Source organism: Morchella importuna (assembly GCF_003444635.1).
Source record: "Morchella importuna strain M04M26 chromosome Unknown Morimp01GS019, whole genome shotgun sequence".
In the NCBI taxonomy this organism is placed as follows: Eukaryota; Fungi; Ascomycota; class Pezizomycetes; order Pezizales; family Morchellaceae; genus Morchella; species Morchella importuna.
The window spans coordinates 763,505-784,459 of record NW_025763416.1 but is presented as its reverse complement, the minus strand read 5'-3'; the positions used below and the strand labels follow the sequence as shown (position 1 = coordinate 784,459).

At 46.0% G+C, this 20,955-nt stretch overlaps 6 protein-coding genes across 6 annotated transcripts; 4 read left to right on the top strand and 2 right to left on the bottom strand.

The window, feature by feature from the left end:
* Nucleotides 1–1,301: 1,301 nt before the first annotated feature.
* On the bottom strand, nucleotides 1,302–1,901 carry LAJ45_06585 (uncharacterized protein; the record flags this gene model as incomplete). Its single annotated transcript, XM_046116148.1, has 5 exons — nucleotides 1,302–1,322; nucleotides 1,427–1,521; nucleotides 1,669–1,744; nucleotides 1,807–1,827; nucleotides 1,893–1,901. The coding sequence occupies 5 exons, from the start codon at nucleotides 1,899–1,901 to the stop codon at nucleotides 1,302–1,304; spliced, it is 222 nt and encodes a 73-aa protein (XP_045970809.1).
* A 37-nt stretch (nucleotides 1,902–1,938) lies between these two features.
* On the top strand, nucleotides 1,939–7,085 carry LAJ45_06584 (uncharacterized protein; the record flags this gene model as incomplete). The annotated part of the gene is made up of 13 exons (XM_046116147.1): nucleotides 1,939–1,943; nucleotides 2,529–2,530; nucleotides 2,583–2,752; nucleotides 2,819–2,994; nucleotides 3,063–3,142; nucleotides 3,216–3,278; nucleotides 3,339–3,446; nucleotides 3,518–4,434; nucleotides 4,653–4,883; nucleotides 4,971–6,150; nucleotides 6,541–6,701; nucleotides 6,779–6,979; nucleotides 7,044–7,085. 13 exons carry the CDS (start codon nucleotides 1,939–1,941, stop codon nucleotides 7,083–7,085), a joined length of 3,336 nt encoding a protein of 1,111 aa, XP_045970808.1.
* A 6,206-nt stretch (nucleotides 7,086–13,291) lies between these two features.
* LAJ45_06582 (uncharacterized protein) lies at nucleotides 13,292–15,236 on the top strand (the record flags this gene model as incomplete). The annotated part of the gene is made up of 9 exons (XM_046116145.1): nucleotides 13,292–13,344; nucleotides 13,405–13,472; nucleotides 13,534–13,600; nucleotides 13,656–13,801; nucleotides 13,854–13,938; nucleotides 13,994–14,040; nucleotides 14,091–14,199; nucleotides 14,253–15,098; nucleotides 15,188–15,236. The coding sequence occupies 9 exons, from the start codon at nucleotides 13,292–13,294 to the stop codon at nucleotides 15,234–15,236; spliced, it is 1,470 nt and encodes a 489-aa protein (XP_045970806.1).
* On the bottom strand, nucleotides 14,429–14,926 carry LAJ45_06583 (uncharacterized protein; the record flags this gene model as incomplete). The annotated part of the gene is made up of 2 exons (XM_046116146.1): nucleotides 14,429–14,809; nucleotides 14,867–14,926. 2 exons carry the CDS (start codon nucleotides 14,924–14,926, stop codon nucleotides 14,429–14,431), a joined length of 441 nt encoding a protein of 146 aa, XP_045970807.1.
* Nucleotides 15,237–16,649: 1,413 nt separating the features above from the next.
* On the top strand, nucleotides 16,650–17,497 carry LAJ45_06581 (uncharacterized protein; the record flags this gene model as incomplete). Its single annotated transcript, XM_046116144.1, has 3 exons — nucleotides 16,650–16,739; nucleotides 16,878–17,411; nucleotides 17,480–17,497. 3 exons carry the CDS (start codon nucleotides 16,650–16,652, stop codon nucleotides 17,495–17,497), a joined length of 642 nt encoding a protein of 213 aa, XP_045970805.1.
* An 88-nt stretch (nucleotides 17,498–17,585) lies between these two features.
* Nucleotides 17,586–20,317, top strand: LAJ45_06580 (uncharacterized protein; the record flags this gene model as incomplete). Its single annotated transcript, XM_046116143.1, has 3 exons — nucleotides 17,586–17,940; nucleotides 18,003–19,238; nucleotides 19,413–20,317. The coding sequence occupies 3 exons, from the start codon at nucleotides 17,586–17,588 to the stop codon at nucleotides 20,315–20,317; spliced, it is 2,496 nt and encodes an 831-aa protein (XP_045970804.1).
* Nucleotides 20,318–20,955: the final 638 nt, after the last annotated feature.

Here is a 20,955-nt window from a genome sequence, read left to right as displayed (position 1 = left end):
CGAGTTTCTGCGGTACTCTAGGTGGTGCCTCGGGCTCACATTATTCGCCAGGGAGAGAAGAGTATTCACAGCTACATGTACTAAGCACATCTCATAATAACGTACCGGAAAACCCGAGAAATTTTGTTGTGATGCAGCAGGGGTATTCTACTCTACATCAAAACCTGCAGTATTCGAAACTCAAAGAGTGCCTCTGGTTGGCCTAACCCCCTGCTGAGACGTAACGAATTTTCTCTAAACAAATGTACCTACATGTACTCGTAATTTCATAGCGTTTCCGAACACGACCAATATTGCATGACATAAAAAAATATTGGTCGTGTTCGGAAACATCATGAATTTACGAGTATGTTGTAAGTACAATACATGTACATAGAGTATCCTGTGCCATCCGAATATTCTTTTATATGAGAATGATCTACAAACAGACAGGAAGATGACCGGGTTCCCAACTAACGATTGATGCGTGCATGTAACCCTCAAAGTAAAATAAAGCATATTTGCTACCAAGTAGAACTCAGTACCCATTCCTATACACTCGTTCCTCGTCTTAGCGACTCGATGGCTCCACCCCAAGACTTAATATCTACATGCTTAAGTACATACATGTAGGTACATGTATATATACATGTATGTGTTTCAGTACCACAAGGTCTAGCAGCCCGTTCACGTCGTTGGTGGATCACAGTGTGTCGGAATAGATGAAATATGTCGGCAAGTTAGGCACAATGGAGTTTCTAATACATGTAATCTCGGGAGTGTCATCCTCGAGATCTTTTCGGTACATGACGCAAAGTTTACTAGCACACAAATCTGTAGCGACACAAACGTACATGAACAGGAAGACCATACGGATTTATGCACATCCGCACCAATATTTCACCGTAAAGCTGTTAATAATATTAATGTATATAAGCCTTTCAATTAGTGATTATTTATAGATCTTTCGCAGGTACTCAAAACTAGATACCCCTATTATGTAACTTGTTCATGGCTGGCGGGCGAGAAACCCAAAACTCTTGTATCGGGTTCAATTAACCTAGACGTACATGGGTAGGTGAGCGGGCAATAAAGGAAGATACATGTAGCTGGTTATCGGGGGGAAGTCAAATGGTGGGTATGGTATCTGTACCGCTTATTCAATTCATCTACGTTGAGCGCCAAATACTTTTTCGGGTACCAGGTGGAGATTGGCGGTCAAATGGCCTTTTTTAATCAATAAAAAGTAACTCGCTTATTAATTGAATCTATTCCGTTCATTTTTGAGATAGGTGTTTTCTTCAACAGCTTCTCAGTGGAGCTTAGTAGATTCTCTTCTCAAGCTATAGACACAAAATTACAGAAGTTAGCTAGGAGGTTGGCACATATCGTCTGCTTCCGCCAACAGCGAAAAAAAAAGGGAGAGAGAGAGAGAAAGGATTGGTACCTTCCAGGCAGAGCTTAATTCGAAACCCGCGGGCGCCACAGCGTTATCGGTCTGGCCTCGCATACTTCCAGTCAAACGGCGATCGCGTTCCATCACTAGCCCAACGTTAATATTAAAGTTTGTGTAGCCCGGGAATACCTCTGAGATTGTCGGAGGTATAGGAATCTCTTATTACTTTGCTGTGGTCATAAACAACCTATATCAGCCAAAATATCTTTGCCCATCAGAGTAAAAGGGACCACTTACTTTATCCCAATGATCCAGACTCCATCTGTGTCGCTTTCCATCGTTACGGTATGTACGTACAGCCGAAAGTCCCTACTCGACTCTTGGTTTAATCATCTAGGTCTTGAAGACTCAATTTGGCCGGAGATACTAACCAAACCAGTAGCTCCAAACATCTAGATAACCACGATGATCTCTCGTTAGCGATTCACGAAACAAGAGTGGAGGTTATAGAGCTTACGCCAAGCATGATTGCGTATGGCAAAAACGCTTCAAAGGGAATAGCCATGGTGTATGTCTGATTTATTGAGTCTGGAGGTATCTATTTGTGAATTTCGTATTTCCTGTCACTACAGTCGACGTCGGCTTGCAGATGTGGTGGGGCAGGGGACGTGCTCACTCTTACGCATCACAAGCGGCTCCATGGTCACGAAGCGCTGCCCGCTAACACTAAAAGCGGTAATAGTGGCTTGTGTGACCTCACGGCAGCACTGCGATTCCTCCAACTGCACTAGGACGCCTTTTCGCAGGGGGTCAACACGTCTTCCTTCTTTGCTGCTGTCTTTAACTCACCATCACTTTTCGGACGCGTTTTGAGTCGCCTTCTACTCTGCCGGATCATAGCCTCGCGTCGAAACCATTTCTTTTGCGCCACGAGATTAGGCCTGTCCAAACCGGCTGCAGACGGCTTACATACGATCACATCACCTCCTGGCCTTCTCATCAAGCTCGGAGGCATCTACATTCAACAGTCCCCCGACAATAACAATTCTACAATAAGAGTTAATGACAGCGGCACGAGTTGCAAATTGCTTGACAAAATAAACTGCTCATCAACAGCACTTGGACAAAGGGTGTTCTAGCAGTAACTTACAAGTCGTGAGTTTGGGGGGTTAGGGACCAAGAAGTATTACGAATTTAACGAGAAAAGTTGCCGCATTGTTTTCTCTTCCTGTTCGGGCGTTGACGCTCCTCACCTCCGGCCCCGATTCCGGTATTATGGCTGGTTCGAGGAGGGAGGTGGAGGATAGGAGCGATAGTGGGAGTCCTGCGCCGTCGAGCCAGACACGGCGCTCTGGGAGGCGCGCCAGGAAACGAAAGGTACGCTTCACATTCTTGGAGGAATCGGTTTAATGGTCGGTTACTGATCAGATTGTCTGACGACAGCGTGGAGAGGATGAATTCGGAGGTGGAGAAGACGAGGAAGATGAAGACGAGGCAGAAGCGGACCAATCCGCGGGAGAAAATGAATCATCTGCGTCGTCTGATGAGGATGGGGACGTTGAGATCTGGCAGGGGGACGAAGATGACGAAGTGGAACGGCCAACTAAGGCGCTTTGCATGTACGCAGCTACTAATATAAACCATCGTATGCCAAAGATTGGGTGCTAACATCGTTTTGTTGTGATAGACACTGTGGTGGCGATGAATATAACGATCCAAGCCCGGACTATGAAGCTCCGCTAGAATGTGAAATGTGCAACGCTTTTTGTGAGTACAATTTCTTCAAAATTAGTTTATGTCTTAGGGTAACTGTGCTGATATATGGTTGGTTGAAATATAGCGCATAAGCAATGCGATAACCAGGAAAATAACAACGGGGGGGTAAAGTCGGCCCTAGATGAAGGTATATATAATAGGCCGGTTATATTCTTGGGCAAGGTTTGACTTACTTTTTTTTTGACAGAATCTGGAAAATGGCGATGCCCTACATGTGTTGCAAGCGGTCACGACTCTAACCCAATTCCCGAATCCACACCATCTCATAGGAGCCGTTCGCGACGGGTTAGTGCTGGTAAGCCCTTATAACTCCTGAGCTATTAGGTTTATTTAAATGATGGTTGATCTAAGACACAAATCCTCCAGGCAAAGAAGACAACTCGAGGACGCTTAGAAAGCGAAGGGCTGGCGATATAGATGAGGAAGATGATGGTCCAGTAAGTGCTCGAAGAAGGAAACGTATGAAGCAAGAGAAGGTCAGGGCCAATGGCCATGTCTCTGATAATCAAAATGGAGATTACAATCTCTATGAATTCGAGCATATTGATGGGAATCATGAGTCGAATGATACTCTTTCACTTAATACGCCGGGTGCAAGCTCCAGGAAAATTCACAAACAGCCCACCACAACAGATTCCTATCAAGGAGAACAACGAGCTGCTAAAGTCACATATAAAAAAACACCCCGGAAGTTCAATCTTTGGATAACGAATCTCACGTCTGGAAAATTGGAGAAAATTCTGGAATCACAACCAAAACCCAGCACTGTACCGCCACGACCACGCAAGATTGTTGCCAACAGCACGCGCAGTGCTAGGGCACGATCAACGGCTGCCACCGACACCACCCCTGCCACTAGCGCAAGAGGCGCTCGTGTCTCGCCTTATTATCTACCACTCAACGATGACGATAAGTCAAAGCCTTATGGTGGTATCCTAAGTGAAGCAGAAGCGGAAACAACCAAGACCCATCCTGGTGCGGACGACAGAGCACGCTTTGATAGAGCTCGTGAGGAAGCAGACGATGAAAGAAACACACGATTGAAATTATCATCCTCCGCCTTATCACATGGGCTCAATGGCACTGGTCGTGGCGAGAAGGATAAAGCCTCGGAGAAGAAAGGGGGCGCCAGCAAGATTGAATGTATACACTTTGGGGAGTTTGAGATCGATACTTGGTACGCTGCACCTTACCCAGAGGAATATAGCAGGAACAAAGTCTTGTGGATTTGTGAGTTCTGCCTGAAGTACATGAACAGCGAATACGTCGGCTGGAGGCATAAGGTCAGTTTCCGTCCCCTCCTGGTAATATTCTATGTTTTGTTTCTTTGCACGAAAAGTTTGGCTAGGATCAAAACTTTTCGCCATACGCATGAACAGATTATCTCATTTGATTGGTTCGGCTCTCGGATACCCGCAGTGACTTTATTTATATCTTCACATTTTTTTTCCATGGATTCTCACTCCGTTTTCCGTGTTTACTGACATCACCCATAAAATAGATGAAATGTGACGCTAAGCACCCTCCTGGCGACGAGGTTTATAGAGATGGCTCAATATCTGTTTTTGAAATTGATGGGCGTAAAAACCCAGTCTACTGTCAAAATCTTTGCCTGCTTGCAAAATTATTTCTTGGGTCTAAAACGTTGTATTACGACGTTGAACCATTCCTGTTCTATGTTATGACTGAATTTAACGAATGCGGGATGCATTTTGTGGGCTACTTCTCAAAGGTTTGTTCCATAACCTGCCTACCCTCTCTTTCAAAGAATCTCCACTCTATGTTTTGTTTAAAAACGCGTTTTAACTTATCTTTTTAGGAGAAACGCTCAACAAGTCAAAATAATGTTTCTTGCATTCTAACACTCCCGATACACCAACGAAAAGGATATGGAAACCTTTTGATTGCCTTCTCGTATCTTCTTACTCGTGCTGAAAAAAAGACTGGCTCGCCAGAAAAGCCCTTCTCCGATCTCGGCCTTGTATCATATCGAAATTACTGGAAACTCGCACTGTGCTATGAATTGCGAGATCAAAAAGAACCTTTGACTATCCTGGACATATCTAGGCGCACAGGAATGACGCCAGACGATATAATTTGTGGATTAGAGGCTCTGCATGCATTGGTCAGAGACCCGGTTACAGGAACATACGCTCTTCGCCTGGATTACAAGGCATTTCAGGCACACATCGATAAATGGGAAGCAAAGGGATATGTAAAGCTGAACGTTCACGCTTTGGTGTGGACACCTTTCCTCATGGGACGGTCTCAGGCGTTGCAGTTCAACGATGCACCTCTATCAACGATAGCGCCAAGGGCGGGAGAGGAGTTATCGGCTATAGACGAGAAGGCTGAGACGGTCGAAATGGGAGACGACGACGGGAAGGATAACCCGGGTGTTAATCACAACCGGAATGGCGCCGCGACAGCTGCGACCTGGGAAGTCATGGATCTCGATGCGTTACAATCTGCTTCCCATGCACAAGAGGAGCAAGAGCAAGATAGGATCAGCAAATCTGAGACCGAGCATACTACGGTCCTGCATGATCTCCCCCCAATACCCAAACCGGTAACTCCCAATATCAAATTTGGATACGAGCCGAACCTATTCAGCAACAAGTGGAGTGGGCCTAGGTCACCAGCCAAATCCCCTATGCTGGATAACAGTAGATTCATGATACCGCCCACTAGGTTCGAGATAGTTCCTTCGGTTCCCGGTTTGACGCTTAAAAAAGGCCGTGCGGCGTCATCGACAACTGTGAGGGGTAGAAAACGCACTTCAATGTCGCCAGCAACCCCTAGGGGTAGAGCTGTGGATGCACCAAAACTCCGCAGAGGCAGGACAAAATTGGCAGATACAGTTACTTTAAATGGTGCCAATAGTCCAACGAGGGAACAAATACGGGAATTTCGTGATAGCCCCGCAGCTTCTGCCGCGCAAAATGAGTCGCATGGGGGGAAGTCGCCTAGCGTAATCAATAAGGTAATGCGTCCTACGAGTATGGACGTTGCATCGGAAGTTTGATGCGCAGCGGTTGGCCCACTATCTATCACCTCTCGACCACGGGAATGTGGTTTATTATTTTATTATTTTTTGGTCATGGGGTTCAGTTTTAATCATGTTTTATTCCTATGAATCATCCCCTCACTTTATGTAATTAGGGTTGTACGCTTTATGGATCTTTGGCGACTTGTGGGAGGGCATTTAACGGGACTTGGTGAAATGGGCGTTTGAAAATTACAACTTTTTATTCTTATTATTAAAACAGTTACTATTATCATATCCCATCATCTTGTTAGCCCAGAACTCTCCGAGTACATAGGATTGGCTATATATGAAGCTTTCTTGAGATGCGCCTCATTCTGATGTTTCTCCTCATCCTTGGTAGATGATAGCAGCACTTGGATGATGTGGAGCTTGAATTTGAAGAATGAACCCTTCCTGTTGGCGTTACCCGCTGTAGCTCTACTACAACGTCCTCCTGGAAGAGACAGAGAACGCACGGCCCATCACGCAGCTCAGGCGTCTCCACAAAAAATAAATAAAAAGGTTCTGGGGAGTTTCTTTTACTGGCTTCCTCTTTTACTATTGCTTTTTGATTCTGATCTTGCTTTTTTGTTTGACAGGTACCGGGGTCGCATATGGCACACTTCCCGTACACATTAGCTACGCCACCCTTTTTTGGTCGCTGTTCTCAGTACAGCAGTGCCCTTTCTCTTCAACCATTCGTGCCTTTTGTTTGCAATAACATCAATTCACAGCAGACAGAAATGAGGGAAACAAGAGAGAGGCCACCTGACAGGGCGCTTAAACCTGTCCACGACAAGGTACACAACCCCCCCCCCCCCCCCTTTCCTCAAAATGGAGAAAATGACATGATTCTCGCAACAGGCTCCGAACCACGGAGAAGGTAGCGAGTGGTTGAATTCTTGAACTTCTGTAAGGGGATGAAAAAAGTAATTCATCTTTACACAAAAAACAAATATATGTCGTAGATATCCTCTTTCGAGAGTCCCAATATGTGCGGTATACTCGTTTACCACGAAAAGAACCAGAAAATGCAAGTGACGGAAACAGGGATAGTTTGTATGAGAGATCACCGCCACTCCATACAAATAATCCTTGCCCTGAGCAACTGCATTTTCTGGTTCTTTTCGTGGTAAATAAGTATATAGAGTATATAACGAAGGGTCTGTGTGTCCCGGCAATTGTGCTTTTTCAAAGTTCCATCTAATCATTATTCTGGGCACCGGTCGTTCTAGATCTCTCGTTTCCCCCCCTCTCATTTGCCCGAGATATCTTATGAAGGTTGATGACAATCTAAATGTTATGCCCCTCCACAAACCGGAATCACAACCTCGAATCGGACGTATCTGCGGGCCTGAAGAAGAGTGGGGGTTGGATTTAAAACTCAGATTAAATTTACATCATATTGTGTCAATCTACAAATCGGTAGTGCGGGATCTGAAGTGAAGCAGATGGTAGATGTCTTAAAAAGCTTTGTTTTTATCTGAGTTTGGAACGTGTGTTTACTCTAAGCGCTATTAAATACTGTGATTTCTTGATTCGGGCATTGATAATGGGGTTTTCTGTATAGCCCTCAATCCCACCCAAGTTGTAATAGGAGAACGGCTGGAGTTGTTACTTTGGGGAATATTTGTTTCCATTTCATCCTGATCCTCTCACCCAAAACGTCCTTTTTTCCCTTGTGTCCTGTTCCGTCTGTAGCCAAAAGAGACTATCCATAAATAATAATGATAATACAATCCGAAGAATATTAGTGCCTGACCCCTGTTTGCCATCACTACCGGTTTGCCATCGTAAGTGTACCGAGTAGATCAAGGGACTGGGGTGCTTGTAGCGTTTTTTTAACTCCACATACATACATAGAGTAGGTGTGTACATATATTGCCGGAAGCAGGTCAATGCAGGTCAGATATTCATGTATGGTATATAAATTGCAACTGCTTGACTAGGTAGTTAACACAAGTGCTTAGTACCGGGGTAAAGATAATATCCACGATATTGCTTGTTGGTTTCGTGATCACTGCACATGGCGGCCTGTCGGGCAGCAGTTAACATTCACACCCAACAAGATGAAAACGATATTTCCAAAAAGAGTCGATCTTGGTAAAATGATGCATGGAGCTAGAGACTCCTAGTCAGCCATAAGACTCGTGAGACTGAAACTGAAACTAGAAGTGTAACGAGTGATGAAGGGGCGTAATCCAAGACAGCAAATAAACGTGAGAGAAGCAGTCAAGACTTAAGGAAAAACAACAAAATATCATGGTTATCAAACTGAATAATAAACAGACATGAAGATCAGCAATACGAATGGGAGATCAAGCATGTAAGGCTGCTTATGTATAATGTACTTTATGTACTTACATTCCCAGCGTCGATATCGGTAGGGCAAGGATATAAGCTACGAACCATAGTAGGACGGGTCGCTTGAGCTCGGTTCCTTTAGACTCCCTTCCTGTCCAACCATGGATTGGAACCAGCGGTAATCCGGTTTTCGTACTTATGCGCTCGGACGTTCCGTTGCCCTAACCGACTCAGCCAGCTGCCTGTTCTTGACCAGAATTCCGAATCAGTTCTTAACCCGGCCCTTGCATCACCTGTGAACTTCTTATGGATGGCCGGCGAATACAAATTCAGTGGCTAAAAGGCCGGGAGCCTAAGGAGGAGGCGTCCTCGGGGCATCGTGATAAAGAAAGAAACTCGTGTGGTCGATGTTTACTTTGCTTTGCCATCTTCTGCCATCTTTTTGCTTTGCTTTGCCTGACGGATGATCGAACACTCCGAAAAGGCCTTAGTGGCCGGTACCCCGACGCTCCACACCACCATCATGTCCTGTCACACGGTGCACGGGCACCACTGCATGTTTCTCACCCAGGAGTAGACTTGCGATTGCCCACGGCATAGCCTTGTCACATTTGCCACGGAAAATCAAAGAAAATCGACAAACAGCAAGATAAATCGATAATAAATTGGGGCAGGCACTCTGGACTTTGCCAGTGCCGGGAAATAAAGAGATTTCCTGCGCACGGGTGCCGTTACCGATATTTCGTGCATCATTTGATTCTTTTCTTGGCCCATCTAGAGCAATATATGTTTTGTAACCATTATTTTAAAGAACCCATTAAAAGGAAATAAAGGTCGAACACGAGAAGTGGCTCTGTGGAGAGTAAGCGGGTGTTTTATGATAGGAGAGGTAGCGTTAAGCATTTAAAACCCACTTGAAGCATTTCGTAAACAGGTAAACCAGTTCGTCTGCCGCCCTGCCCGTCCCGTCTCCTCTGATCATCAATCGGGTGGCTTAGGTGACGGATGGGACAATCAGGCTCAATTATGTCGGTCCAATATATTTTGTTTTGATCCTGACTGGTCCACGAAAGAAGCATACCTACCTCTGGTTGTGGGCCCTGTATGTACCATTGTTGGTCGTGATGCCGACTTTTTTTTTTTGTTGCATGTCCAGAATGAAGTCAAGGGACCTATATGATACCAATTCTAAGCCCGTTGGCTGTTGATTGGTTACACTTGCGGGAAGGACTCGCTGGTTCTGCTGGCTCCGGCTTTCTCATAAGGGAATCCTTTTTTCTTTTCTTCTCCTGGATATTCCCTTGTGTCCATAAAAGGATAGGATTGTCTTCCATCCATTTAAGTTCTTATTTGCTAATGCCCGGACACTGCCCGTAAGAAAAGTCCTTATTCAGGGCATATTTTCCATGTAGCCTGAGTCTGAAGGGTGGATGGGCGCCACAAGGGGAGCTACGGCGTTGATTCCAAGTTAACTGGAATTCAGCTGGTTTTATCAGTCAGTCAGTATCGTCACTATGTTTGAAGAGTATATGACGAGACTTCTCCAGACCACAAAGTATTCAAGTATAATGCTATAGCACCAGGGGTAATTACCCAGGAAATTGGTCGTACCACGGCAGCGCAAGTCCGGGTACAGGAATGCTCATCCTCGATCGCACCTGCTATCCAGAGTTCTCTTCTGTTCCACGACGAGTATTTTGTCTTTCTGGGAGGTGCGATTTACCTTTTCTATTGGCGCATGGGCCTACCCAGCAAGCGAGAAAAGCAATATGACAACAAGGTGGTAGGTAGAGTGGCCCTAGAGAGCGAGCATGGCGCTGCCGTGCGCAACGGTCCCAACGTCTCGAAAAACGTGGTGGTTGATTCATAACTACAGGTCGAAAGGTCCGCGTATCGGCGTATCCGGACTCGTGAATTCGATAACTCTCCCTTTTTCCCTTTTCAAATTTTTTTTATTTAGTTTTTTCCCTCCTCCTTTTCTTTTTTGCAATTTTTTCTCCTCACTAAGTGGGTTTCAAAAGTAGAAGACACGAATGGTAGGATTGAACACTCACATGGCCACTGTTAGAAACACGCATACGCATGAGATAAACAGGCTCTTGCGGGCCAGGGTTGATGATTCTCACGCATAGCGTACCGGAGCTTTAGCCGCGATCAGACAGACTACCTGGTTCAGAGGACCGACGGGTTGCGCAAGCGGGACGTGGTAGCGTTTTTGTGCGCCAGTAACCTCGACCGAGGAATCGACACTGCTTGTCTGATTGCCGGCACATGCTTGAAAGCATGCCGGGTCATATCAAGACTCCACATCCACATCCACATAAACCATTAATCCTCACTCCATATGGATTCGTCGTATGTAACGCAAAAAAAGAGAGGGAAAAAGCAAGGAAAAGAGAAATAAGGAAGTAAGAAAAAGAAAAGAAAGAAAGGATGAAAAAGGAAAGAAAACCAAGAATACAAGTGCAACTGGGCTTTCTACACTCTCACTACATATCATCGGCATGGAGAGAGGAGGACCGGACCATGGCCAGGTAAGCAGGCCTTCTTTTTGCCCCTTCACTTTAAATTGGGCATGCCCCCACAAAGACAATTGCAAGCCTACTATTTTATTTTGCAGTAGAGTGGATTTTTTTATAGCCGGTGGATGCACATATACCTAAACATGTCTAGATCCATACTTTGTAGTTACCATATCTCCTCCCCTTCGCTTCCCATGAATGAAACATTTAGGGTGATCTAGATTTACTTGTAACCCGTCTCGCTCCCACCCGTTCGGTTCTTGCATTGTCTCTCTCTGCCCCCTTTGCGTTGTGCTGGCATGTTGGCTCCTCTCGATCTCCACACTGTCATCATCCATCTCCATCATCCATCCATCCCCACTCTTCGAGAAAGTAACAACTACATGTAACTCAACTAAACTCACCACCTCCTCTACTAACATTTACGTTCCTTTTCCACCCCCCCCCCCCCCCCTTCTTCCCCCAATTGCCTCCAACCCCCTCTTGTCCCTCCCCTCCCTCCCCGGATGCATGCCCGACTATCATCTTCTCCAGCCGCCGCCTAGTGTTGCCTTCTATTCTTATTTCGTCACCCGAGACACTGCGCGCTGCCTTTCTCGAAGCTCGGGGTCCACAAGGTCTGGCCAGACTGGATCCCCCAACCGTCAATCTGTCAAGTCCCAGTTTGGCGCCGTGTCTTGCGCTGTTGACCCTTCTCGTCCAAATCTGCAAGCCGTTGTACGGAAATATCCCACCCACACGTCGTCCAGAGATCCTTTCCCCGTTCATCCCTCCCAACCAACCCCTCTCCACCCTTCCCTCCCATCTCTATTGTCTTGATTCCTTCATGCGCATGTGCATGCTGCAGTGCTCCGAGAGAGAGAGAGAGAAAAAAGATTGAGCAAGCGTATTTAATTTTAATTGAATCAAGTTAAATAGTATTGGTATTCTCTCTCTCTTCTCTCTCCCTCTCTCTTGACTGTTTGCATACACTCTCGCACCAAGCAAACTGGGGAAAGGTGCAGGAACTCGAGAGCTAGAGTGAAAGAAATAAGAAAAATAAGCACACAGTCTGCCAGTGTGCACAAAAAAAAAAAAAAGGTTGTGAGAGATTATAATAAGTGTGAGAGTGGAAAAAGAGGGAAAAAAAAGGTGACGAGAGCTCGACAGCCACTCCGTAATCAATCACCATCATTATCACAGTCCTCCAGTGAACACTGGTCAACTAGTCAATCCTTTCCCCTCCCCAAGCAAACCCACAAACAAACCCACCCTGCTAAGGTCCGGGCTTCAACCGTCACTACCCTACCACCTTCTCCCCTCCTCCGGATCACCTCTTACTTTACGTACATAATAACGCCCTACCTATCTCTCCCGGCAACTTCCTCCTCTCGTTCACACGTTCACACGTTCGCATTTTTTTCGTCCTTCGTTGCTGCAGCGACTTATATACCTCTACTTTCCAGCGAAAACTAATACTTTCACGCGCTGTTGTGTATTTCACAAGTCTCTGGTTGCGTTTACGGCTGAGTTTATCAACTTCGCTTGGCATCTTTTCGCCAGCATCCGTTCACTTTATTGCGCCTCATCCATCCACAACCACGACCGGACGAAACCAGAGTTCACCGCGTTAGGAATTGTTTATTCAAAAATTGTAACGAAATTTCACCAGTACCGCTGTGATCAAGTTTGAAACACTAAGTTTCTTCAGAGAGACGGTTTAAAAACAAGGAAAGTTGGAAGGGAGGTCACAACAAACATTTCGAGGGGAGGGGAAGAAGATAAAGGCCAAAGGCGGGGCAGATAAACGTGCTTTCTAAAGGAGAGAAAGATAAGGTTGTAAGAAAAGGAAAAAAATCTTACAAGAGGAGGGACTGCATTCTTCTGTAGAGAAGCTCTTTGCACAACATCCATTCCCTAGCTGTCTGTTTTCACATGGCCATCACGTACTAGAGCTTTTGACTCCTTTTACGACAGAGGTATCTTATAGGGGACAGCGCACAAAGAGGAACATTTCGCGGACCATCAACGTTGTAGCCGCCCGGTAAGACTATCAAGTGGCCCGGGCTCCCGCTTTGGTGCCTTTCTTCAGGGTCGCTGCCATATAAGCCGTACCCTCGCATTGTCAAGTGGAACTTCGAGTTTTGTGAAACATCGAACCCCTTCGTACCTCCGCAACACCAGAGTTTGCTCACCATTTTAACATCAAAAAGTAACTACTCCCGTGAGCTTCGCTGAGAGCATCGCTCCATATTCAATTGCTATTTCTGGGGGGTTGTACTCGACACGCAATCGAGTGAAGCTTGAATGAACTCCCACACGTTTGTTGATGCCTCTTCAAGAGTGGGAAGGCTGAGGAGGTAAGGGATCGTTTTATCTTGTCGAGTTATTCTAGGGTTAATGCTAAATTCCAAATTTAGTGAGGATTATGAACTACATATCCGCCAAGGGCCTGAACGTGCTCGGGTTGCTGGTGTGAAGGAGAAAGGTACACATTTCCTGAGATGTCTGTTATTTCGATCGGGTTGTTAATGAGTCTGGAGCTCTAGATCGTAAGCCGGTCGATCCTCCGCCGATAATTCAGTTGAAAATTCGAGATGATTCAGATCCAGCACAGTAGGTTATTGCAGTTTTCTTTTCATCGATTCGTGCGCTGACGGGGGAGATACAGGAATTACCTCCAGAGTCCTTACTATTTCATGTGCACGAATCTTTATAGTTCTGTCCATGACTCCCCATCTCCAATACCACCACACCAAGCGTTAGCTGGCACATTGGTATCCTCCCTTCACCGATTAAAGGATATCGACAATAGCGGTATGTTTTCTCTGAAGATTGTAAGCTTTAAATACAAGTGCTGACATTTTAGATGGTGGGTTTTTTGTCTTTGGCGATCTGTCAGTTAAAATCGAGGGGGAGTTCCGTCTGAGGTTTAGTCTCTTTGAGATGTTGAAGTGAGAATTCATATCCTAGTTCTATTCTCTGTAGCCACACTGACAGCTTTATTAGAAATGAAGTAGTTCATATCAAGTCGATCACTTCAGAACCGTTTACAGGTCCGTTCAGTTCTCATAGAATTATACAAACTTAATCTAACATTTCCTAGTCTATGCGGCCAAAAACTTTCCAGGAATGTCTGAATCTACGTTCCTGTCTCGCTCATTCGGAGATCAGGGAGTCCGATTGCGTATTAGGAAGGAGCCAAGAACTCTGTTGTTAGAAATAATCCCCCCCAGGTTCATGATGCATGGGTGCTAATATCTTATAGAAAACGGCCACCTTCTGGAATAGGATCCGTGGAATATCCGCCGCGCCCACCATACCCTACCTTGCCTCCAGAATCAAGACCCCAAGGATATCCACCACAGAGTGGATATATGACCTCTCCAAGCCATGAATACCCACCTGTTTATGGCGATCAGGGGAAACGACGGAGGACTGATGTTATGAGCCCGCGGGATAGTCGGGGGGAACCTCAATATGCGCCTCGTCCATACGACCAACCGCAATACCCCATGTATCCACCCTCATCTCAATCTGGGCAATATTCGGCATACCCCAATTACCCACCGCCGCAAAATTCATATGCACCCCCACCTCCACCTGAATATAGTGGATACCGTCAGCCACCACCACCCCCACCACCGCCACCACCACCGACGCACTCGCATTCCTCGTCGACCTCCTCACCATACCAGTCTCCGAGGACTTCTCAATACCCACTGCACCGTTCACCTCTGCCTCACAATCAATCCGCCCCCCAAAGTCAATACCAATACCCACCTGGTCCTCCACAGACACAACTCCAGCATGGCCAACAGCCGCCTTCTCGGCCGCAAATCGGGACCTTGATTAGGTCTCCCGTGCCAACATCAGGGATACCTCCCCCACACCCGAGATCTCAACAGGTCCAGCACCCTTCTCATTTGAGCTCAACCGCATCTCCTGCCTCATCGATGCCTATGGCTCCGCCACCAGCGTCGCCTCATCGTCAGCCCCAAGGGAGTCAGGTGTATCTGCCCCCTTTGCAGTTGCCGCCGATGACATCCGGCCCGCAGCAGTCTTCGGTGGTGTCACATAATGCCATGCCGCCGATGTTAACTCAACAGTCTGGGTATGGTCCTCCAACGTCCTTTGATTCCGCTGCTCAACAGCAGTCTTCCGCTTAGCCACCTTCTTATGCTGGTTCTTTCTATTACGCAGTTACGGTCGAAGCGAGGGAGATAAAAAAAGAAAGAGAGCTTTTGAATAACCCTTGTTATTTTGGAGCGTAATGTGCATTGCCTCGGATTTTGGGTTTGTTTATTTCTATTATCTCATATATTATGGATTTTCAGTATATTGCGTTGCTTCTTTTCTTTTTTCTTTCTTTTTTTGGGCTCGAGCATGAGATAGGTTTTTTAATGCTGTCGAATAAATAGCAGAGGAATCAAAAGGGGGCGAGGTGGTGACCTAGTGCTCGGGGAACATAGTGGGGTTTCTTTTCTTTTTCATGTTCAAGGCGCAGAATTTGGCGGTTTCATAGCATCACGATTTCGAACGACATATTCATATATCAATAGGGTTTTCTTATTTTTTTTTCTATATTCTTTTCTTTTTATTTTATCCATTTTTCTTTTGGGGGCAGATGATCGCAGAAATATATTGGGCACTCGGAATTTTCGTATCTATTTGGTTCAGCTGAAATTGGATATATGGGTTATTCTCACTTCAGTAATTGGAGTGAGAGAAATGCTCGGGGTAAGTGAAAAACGACATGGTCGACAGGTTTCATCCCATCTTGCGTTTCTTCAGGTGACATTACATTATTTTCTCATCATGTAATACATGTATCTATGTTTCACTCAATCACGTTGTTTCCCGTGATATATCTATGCAAAGTGAGGGAGCAGGAAGCCTGACACTTGCGTCTGCATAAGCATACACCATGTAGATAGTAGAGTTTTACAGCATACAAATTTTTGGAGGCGGATAAAGCTCCTTACGGTAGCTCAGATCGTTTAACTTACCGCGTGCTGTCCAGACTGACCAATCGGCAAAACCACGAGGCGCACAGGCAATAATAAACGGAATGTGTCTTAGTTTGCGCCATTCGCTTCTCAGAAGCTGCAGGGCTTTAACTTTTTCCAGTGTCTCAGCTACGGAGCTTCTTTTGGGCTGGCAGAGCCCCAGCTCGGATTACTTCGGTTTCTCACCTCCTATTGGTCCACCTCGCGGATGAACCAAGGTTACCTGGCGAGGATGTGCAGTTGCCGTGCCACACGGCTGCCGAGCCTCAAGGGGAGCCACTAGCTTTGAAGATCACGATTCACCAAATTGGCAACACGCCCAAACTGAGTAGGACCACGTGAGAGGGTGTATCAGACCACCCGCGCGCCCAACAGCTTATTTTGTTGTGCAGCACACACCATTTGCTGTTTCACAGCGAGAGGAAACGGAAACCCTCGACTCAGACATTGAAGTCTCAGAACTGGTAAAGTGCAATCACTGACGCACTAGGAAACTACAAAAGGTCATCTCAGATAAACTGGCTATCCTGCAGTGAATGCTGAATGGTAGTTCACGCCCTAGGACTCCAAACCCTAGTTTTAAAACTCACCTGCATTGGTGGCGTCCCTTCTCATCTTTAACCCGCTATTCTTCCAGTGTTGAGACGAGAGCAAATATGGCAAATCTGGTGACTGACATTTCCATCGTGGCTGGTTGGAATCCACGGATCAAAGACTCGCCCGCTGAAGTGTTCATTTACACAAAGGTCTTATATCCCCTTGTAACATGCAGTCTATGTTTCCTGTCCCTTGCATCATGTTTCCCTGTTGGTTCTAGAACCATGGTCCGGCAGCGGTAAATCTGAGGCTAACTTAATATTTCCCGTGGTTGTTTTGAGCCAAAGATCACTCCGCAGCCTGCCGCGAAGGTTTCTCTACTCCACCTCCAGAGCCTTGTTGTAAAGACAACCCTGTTGCGCATTATCCCGCTGCTTCCGGATGGTACCAGCCCCCGTGAATCCCCAGGAATCCGTGCCTTAGGGATCCCGGTCGTTGCTGGGAGGAACCGCACAGTTCCTCAGACCCCGGTCAATCAGAGAAGATTTAGTGAAGCCACACTGGATGGTGTCGAATCAGTCACTTCTTGTGACTCTCAAAAAATCCCACATGATGGCGAAACCCCTCCTAGAGAGGCAGGAGAGAAGCAAGACGTAGGGGCCGTTCGAGGAAGGTCGGGGTCAATTAGTCGCGGCCTGCTCAGGCCTAAACTCATTTCTAGATATGACCTGTGCCACAGATATGAAGAAAGTTCTTCAGACGAGAGCACAGAAGACATATTTTCCACACCTTTCAAGAAGTTCGACCCTAGCAAAATAATAACTTTCCCCGGTTTTGGGCAAGGGCCTCGTGTGTGTAGCGGGGAGTTTATGTCTTCCGAGGTAGGTATAAGTTATTTTCGAGACATTAATGGGCAGTTTAAGCAAGCCGAATTTTCTGATTGGCAAAGTACTCTCGGCCGCTCTAACAATTCTTGGAATCCCACTGTACCTCGAAACTATAAAAGGAAGGCTAGGATCTGTTCAATCAGTTCTATCGGAAGAGAGTTGTCTCCGATGACAGAGAGGACTCTGAAAAGAATTGTCGAGCTTCACGCCCCGGTTGCTGATGTGAACATTGGGCGAGATGGCGCTTCCGAAGATTCAGAGGCAGTGTTGCGTTCCTCTAAAATTGCAGCAGGAAATGCAACGGCGGCAAAGAGTTCTTCGGAAAGTAACACCATGATTGCTCTCGAGGGAGAAATGGCGCCACAAGGGCTTCCTGAGGTGGGCGATGATACAGCACCTGCTGCTGTAGATGAAAATGATGGGTGTGAAGACGAACAAGCCGTGTGCAGTGAAACCACAATGATTATCGAGAAAGATACATTATGTATATTCTTCCCAAACAAAATCCGTGGTGATGCTGTTGGTACGCCCATGGAAGCCCCCCCCCCTTTCAGTCAATTGATTTTCTCTCTGATTATGTTACAGTTATCGAAGTAATGTTGGAGATCAACCCACTCTATATTGAGGGAAAAACCTATGCAACGTTTATCCTCGCAGGGCTACCACATTGTAAAAACGGCGCCTACATCAATTTTCGGATCGATGATGAAGATGATTGGAAGTTTCACACGTTCCCAGCACTCAATACTGTTGAAACGGGGGACACAGAGGAAAACAAGCTCCACGGCATTCTTGATTTGAACTTGGAAACTAACCCTATCCATCTTGATCGCTCTGTTGTTATTAGAACACTTAGGTGCCCAATGGTCCTCGAAGTTTTGGGATTTGAGATGAAGACGAATGTTCATGTGGACTTTTCATGGTCACCCTTGAATGAAAAAATAACTGGAGAATTTGAGATCACTCTTTCCTTTCTGAAAGTTGAGTCAGACGAAGATGCAAAGCGCAGTGTCATTAACCTTTTCCTTATCAATGGTCCTGAAAGACAGGATGGGCTGAGCGTCGATTCTCCTGGAGGCTCTCCAACAGACTTTGTTCTTGGGGATCGTGAATTTCAAAACAATGAGATTAGTGCACGACGTTGCAGGCTCCTCCGAGTTGAAAGACTAACGAAAGATGTTAATCAAACTCTACGGATTCGGTTTAATAAACAGTTTACATCAGTGACACAGGATGTTGGTATTCCTTTTGTCCGGACTAGTGGTGATACCACGATCCTCGAGGAGAGTGTCACAATCATAAACGCTAAATTACCTCTGGAGGCTGCATTTACTCCAAATTCGAAATCGTGGAAACCGTCTAAAAAGCTTGGATCCGATACCTTCAAGACATTTACGAGAATAGAAGTCAATATAAGAGAACCAAATCCATCTGTCTCTATTTCATGCCTTCAACCCGCAATGTCTCCCACGGCAGAGGCAATGAATCTGGCCCTGATTAGGGGCCGTAGTGAGTTTATTGACAGAATTGACTACAAGGTTGAAGAATCGGAGTGCTTTGATGATAGACAAACTCCAATTATAGTAGTTAAAATGAGTTTTGAGCTTGATGTTCCTCCTGGTGTAGAACCTATGGGAGAAATCGTTCGATTTCATATTGGGAGTTTCGCATTCCAGTTTGTTACTATTAACGGAGGGTTGACCGGAAAAGGTGTACTCTTTGAGGATGGTGATGAGTTGATAGTTTTGAACTTTGGAATTCTTGATGGCACTAAGAATGGCGAGAAATTACTGGTCAGCGCCGAATGGTTTGGCGAACAGGGTTTGAGGCTCTCGTGTGGGGAGATAATAGAATTCAGATTACCAAGGGTGACGGGAAAGGTTGTGGGAAAAACTGTCTTTGAGTGTGCAGATAAGAAAGGCATGTTATAGATATGCGTGCTTCCACCCCAATCTATAATCTGTGCTACTAACATGGATCGACAAAATCTTATAGCTTCCATCCTATCTCTGCAATTAAATTACCAGAATAAGGCCACTTCTGGTTTCACCAAGGGGAAGGTCATACTATTGGGTATGGACACTGATAAGAGTGAGATATTTTTCCATATTCCATGCAAGAGTGTCTGTAAGTCTTTATATGGCTCTATTGTGACCACGAGTGACGTTTATGGCACTGTTTCGTCAAACTCCCGTTCATTTGGGAGTCTAGAGGACCAAAAACAGCCAGAAAACTCTGCACAGGAAGCTCATCAAGAGCACCAAGATGCCCCGCCCCATTGGATGTGGGAGATGAAGGAAACGCTGATGGCGATCATGATCATCTGGATGCTTTGCATGAGCCTGATATCACAATCAAAGCAGAACTCGGCGCTTAGAGCTTCACTTCGCCAAACAACAACCATGTTGGAGAAGAGAGAGATAATAATCCACGACCAGCAGAAAACACCCCCGAAAAACGAGCCCCATGCGCAGTCCCCAAGAAGGTTCAGAGGGGGCTCTGAGGATACGTGGTGGTCTGTGGTGGGCCTTGAAGACACTCAAGAGATCGGCCAATTTAAAATCGGCTTTTTAAAGATGGATAACCCAAACTCTGATCACAGCACTTGCGATCCAGCGGAAGCTGTTTCTGATTGCAAAAACACTGACATTACGGAGACCGGCACACCGCCGGTCGTTGATATGGGGAGCAACTCCGATGTTGTAGATCAAGCCGAAGAGACCACATCAAAGGCTCCCGACGAACCAAAGGACTGGGCAGAGCATGACAACAAGGAGCTCCAGAAGAGAGTAGCACTGCTCCTGCAAGAAAGCTTTGCAGAACGGGCCCAGAGTGTTCTGGTACATTTACTTGAGCTCTTCTGGCACCTTATAGTTGGGGGAGAGCGTGCTGAACTGTAAGTAACCGCTTTGGGATGACCGGCGGGACGGATTGGGCACTACTCTAGAGGAAGTGCTCTTTTGCAGACCTTTGCGCAGAGGCTGAGCTCGTTGTTAATTATAAGTTTTTAATAAAAAAAAAGTGCAGGACCCCTCTTCTCTTAAAGCGTGTTTGTGCAATTGATCCGGAAGCACCATAAATAAATTACCAACAAATCTGGAGGCACGAGAACTTTCTCGATGACCGAGTGATCTTCCATGACGACAAGTGTAGAATACAACATCCCAGTTCATCATAGATAGACAGTCTCAGGACTAGACCAATTCCCACCAACAAGTTAAAAGTCAATCCGTAGATCCTACTATGCCATAGCACATAAAAAAAACAATCCATTACACCCCAAAATCAAAATATCAAAAAAGGTTAAGTTTCGTTCAACCACTACCACCGCGATTCATTTTGGGGGATGTTCCTGAGATGGTCCAGATTCAATTTCTATATAAAGCCCGGGACCGGGGGGGAAAAACAAGCAACTTTTACACCCCTCTTCACACACAAAGCGTAATAAAAACACCACCATATCCCATTCTCTCCCCTCTTCCCCTTCCCCTAATCATGACATTGAAAGGAGTGCTGGGGACGAAGGGAGAGTAGAGAG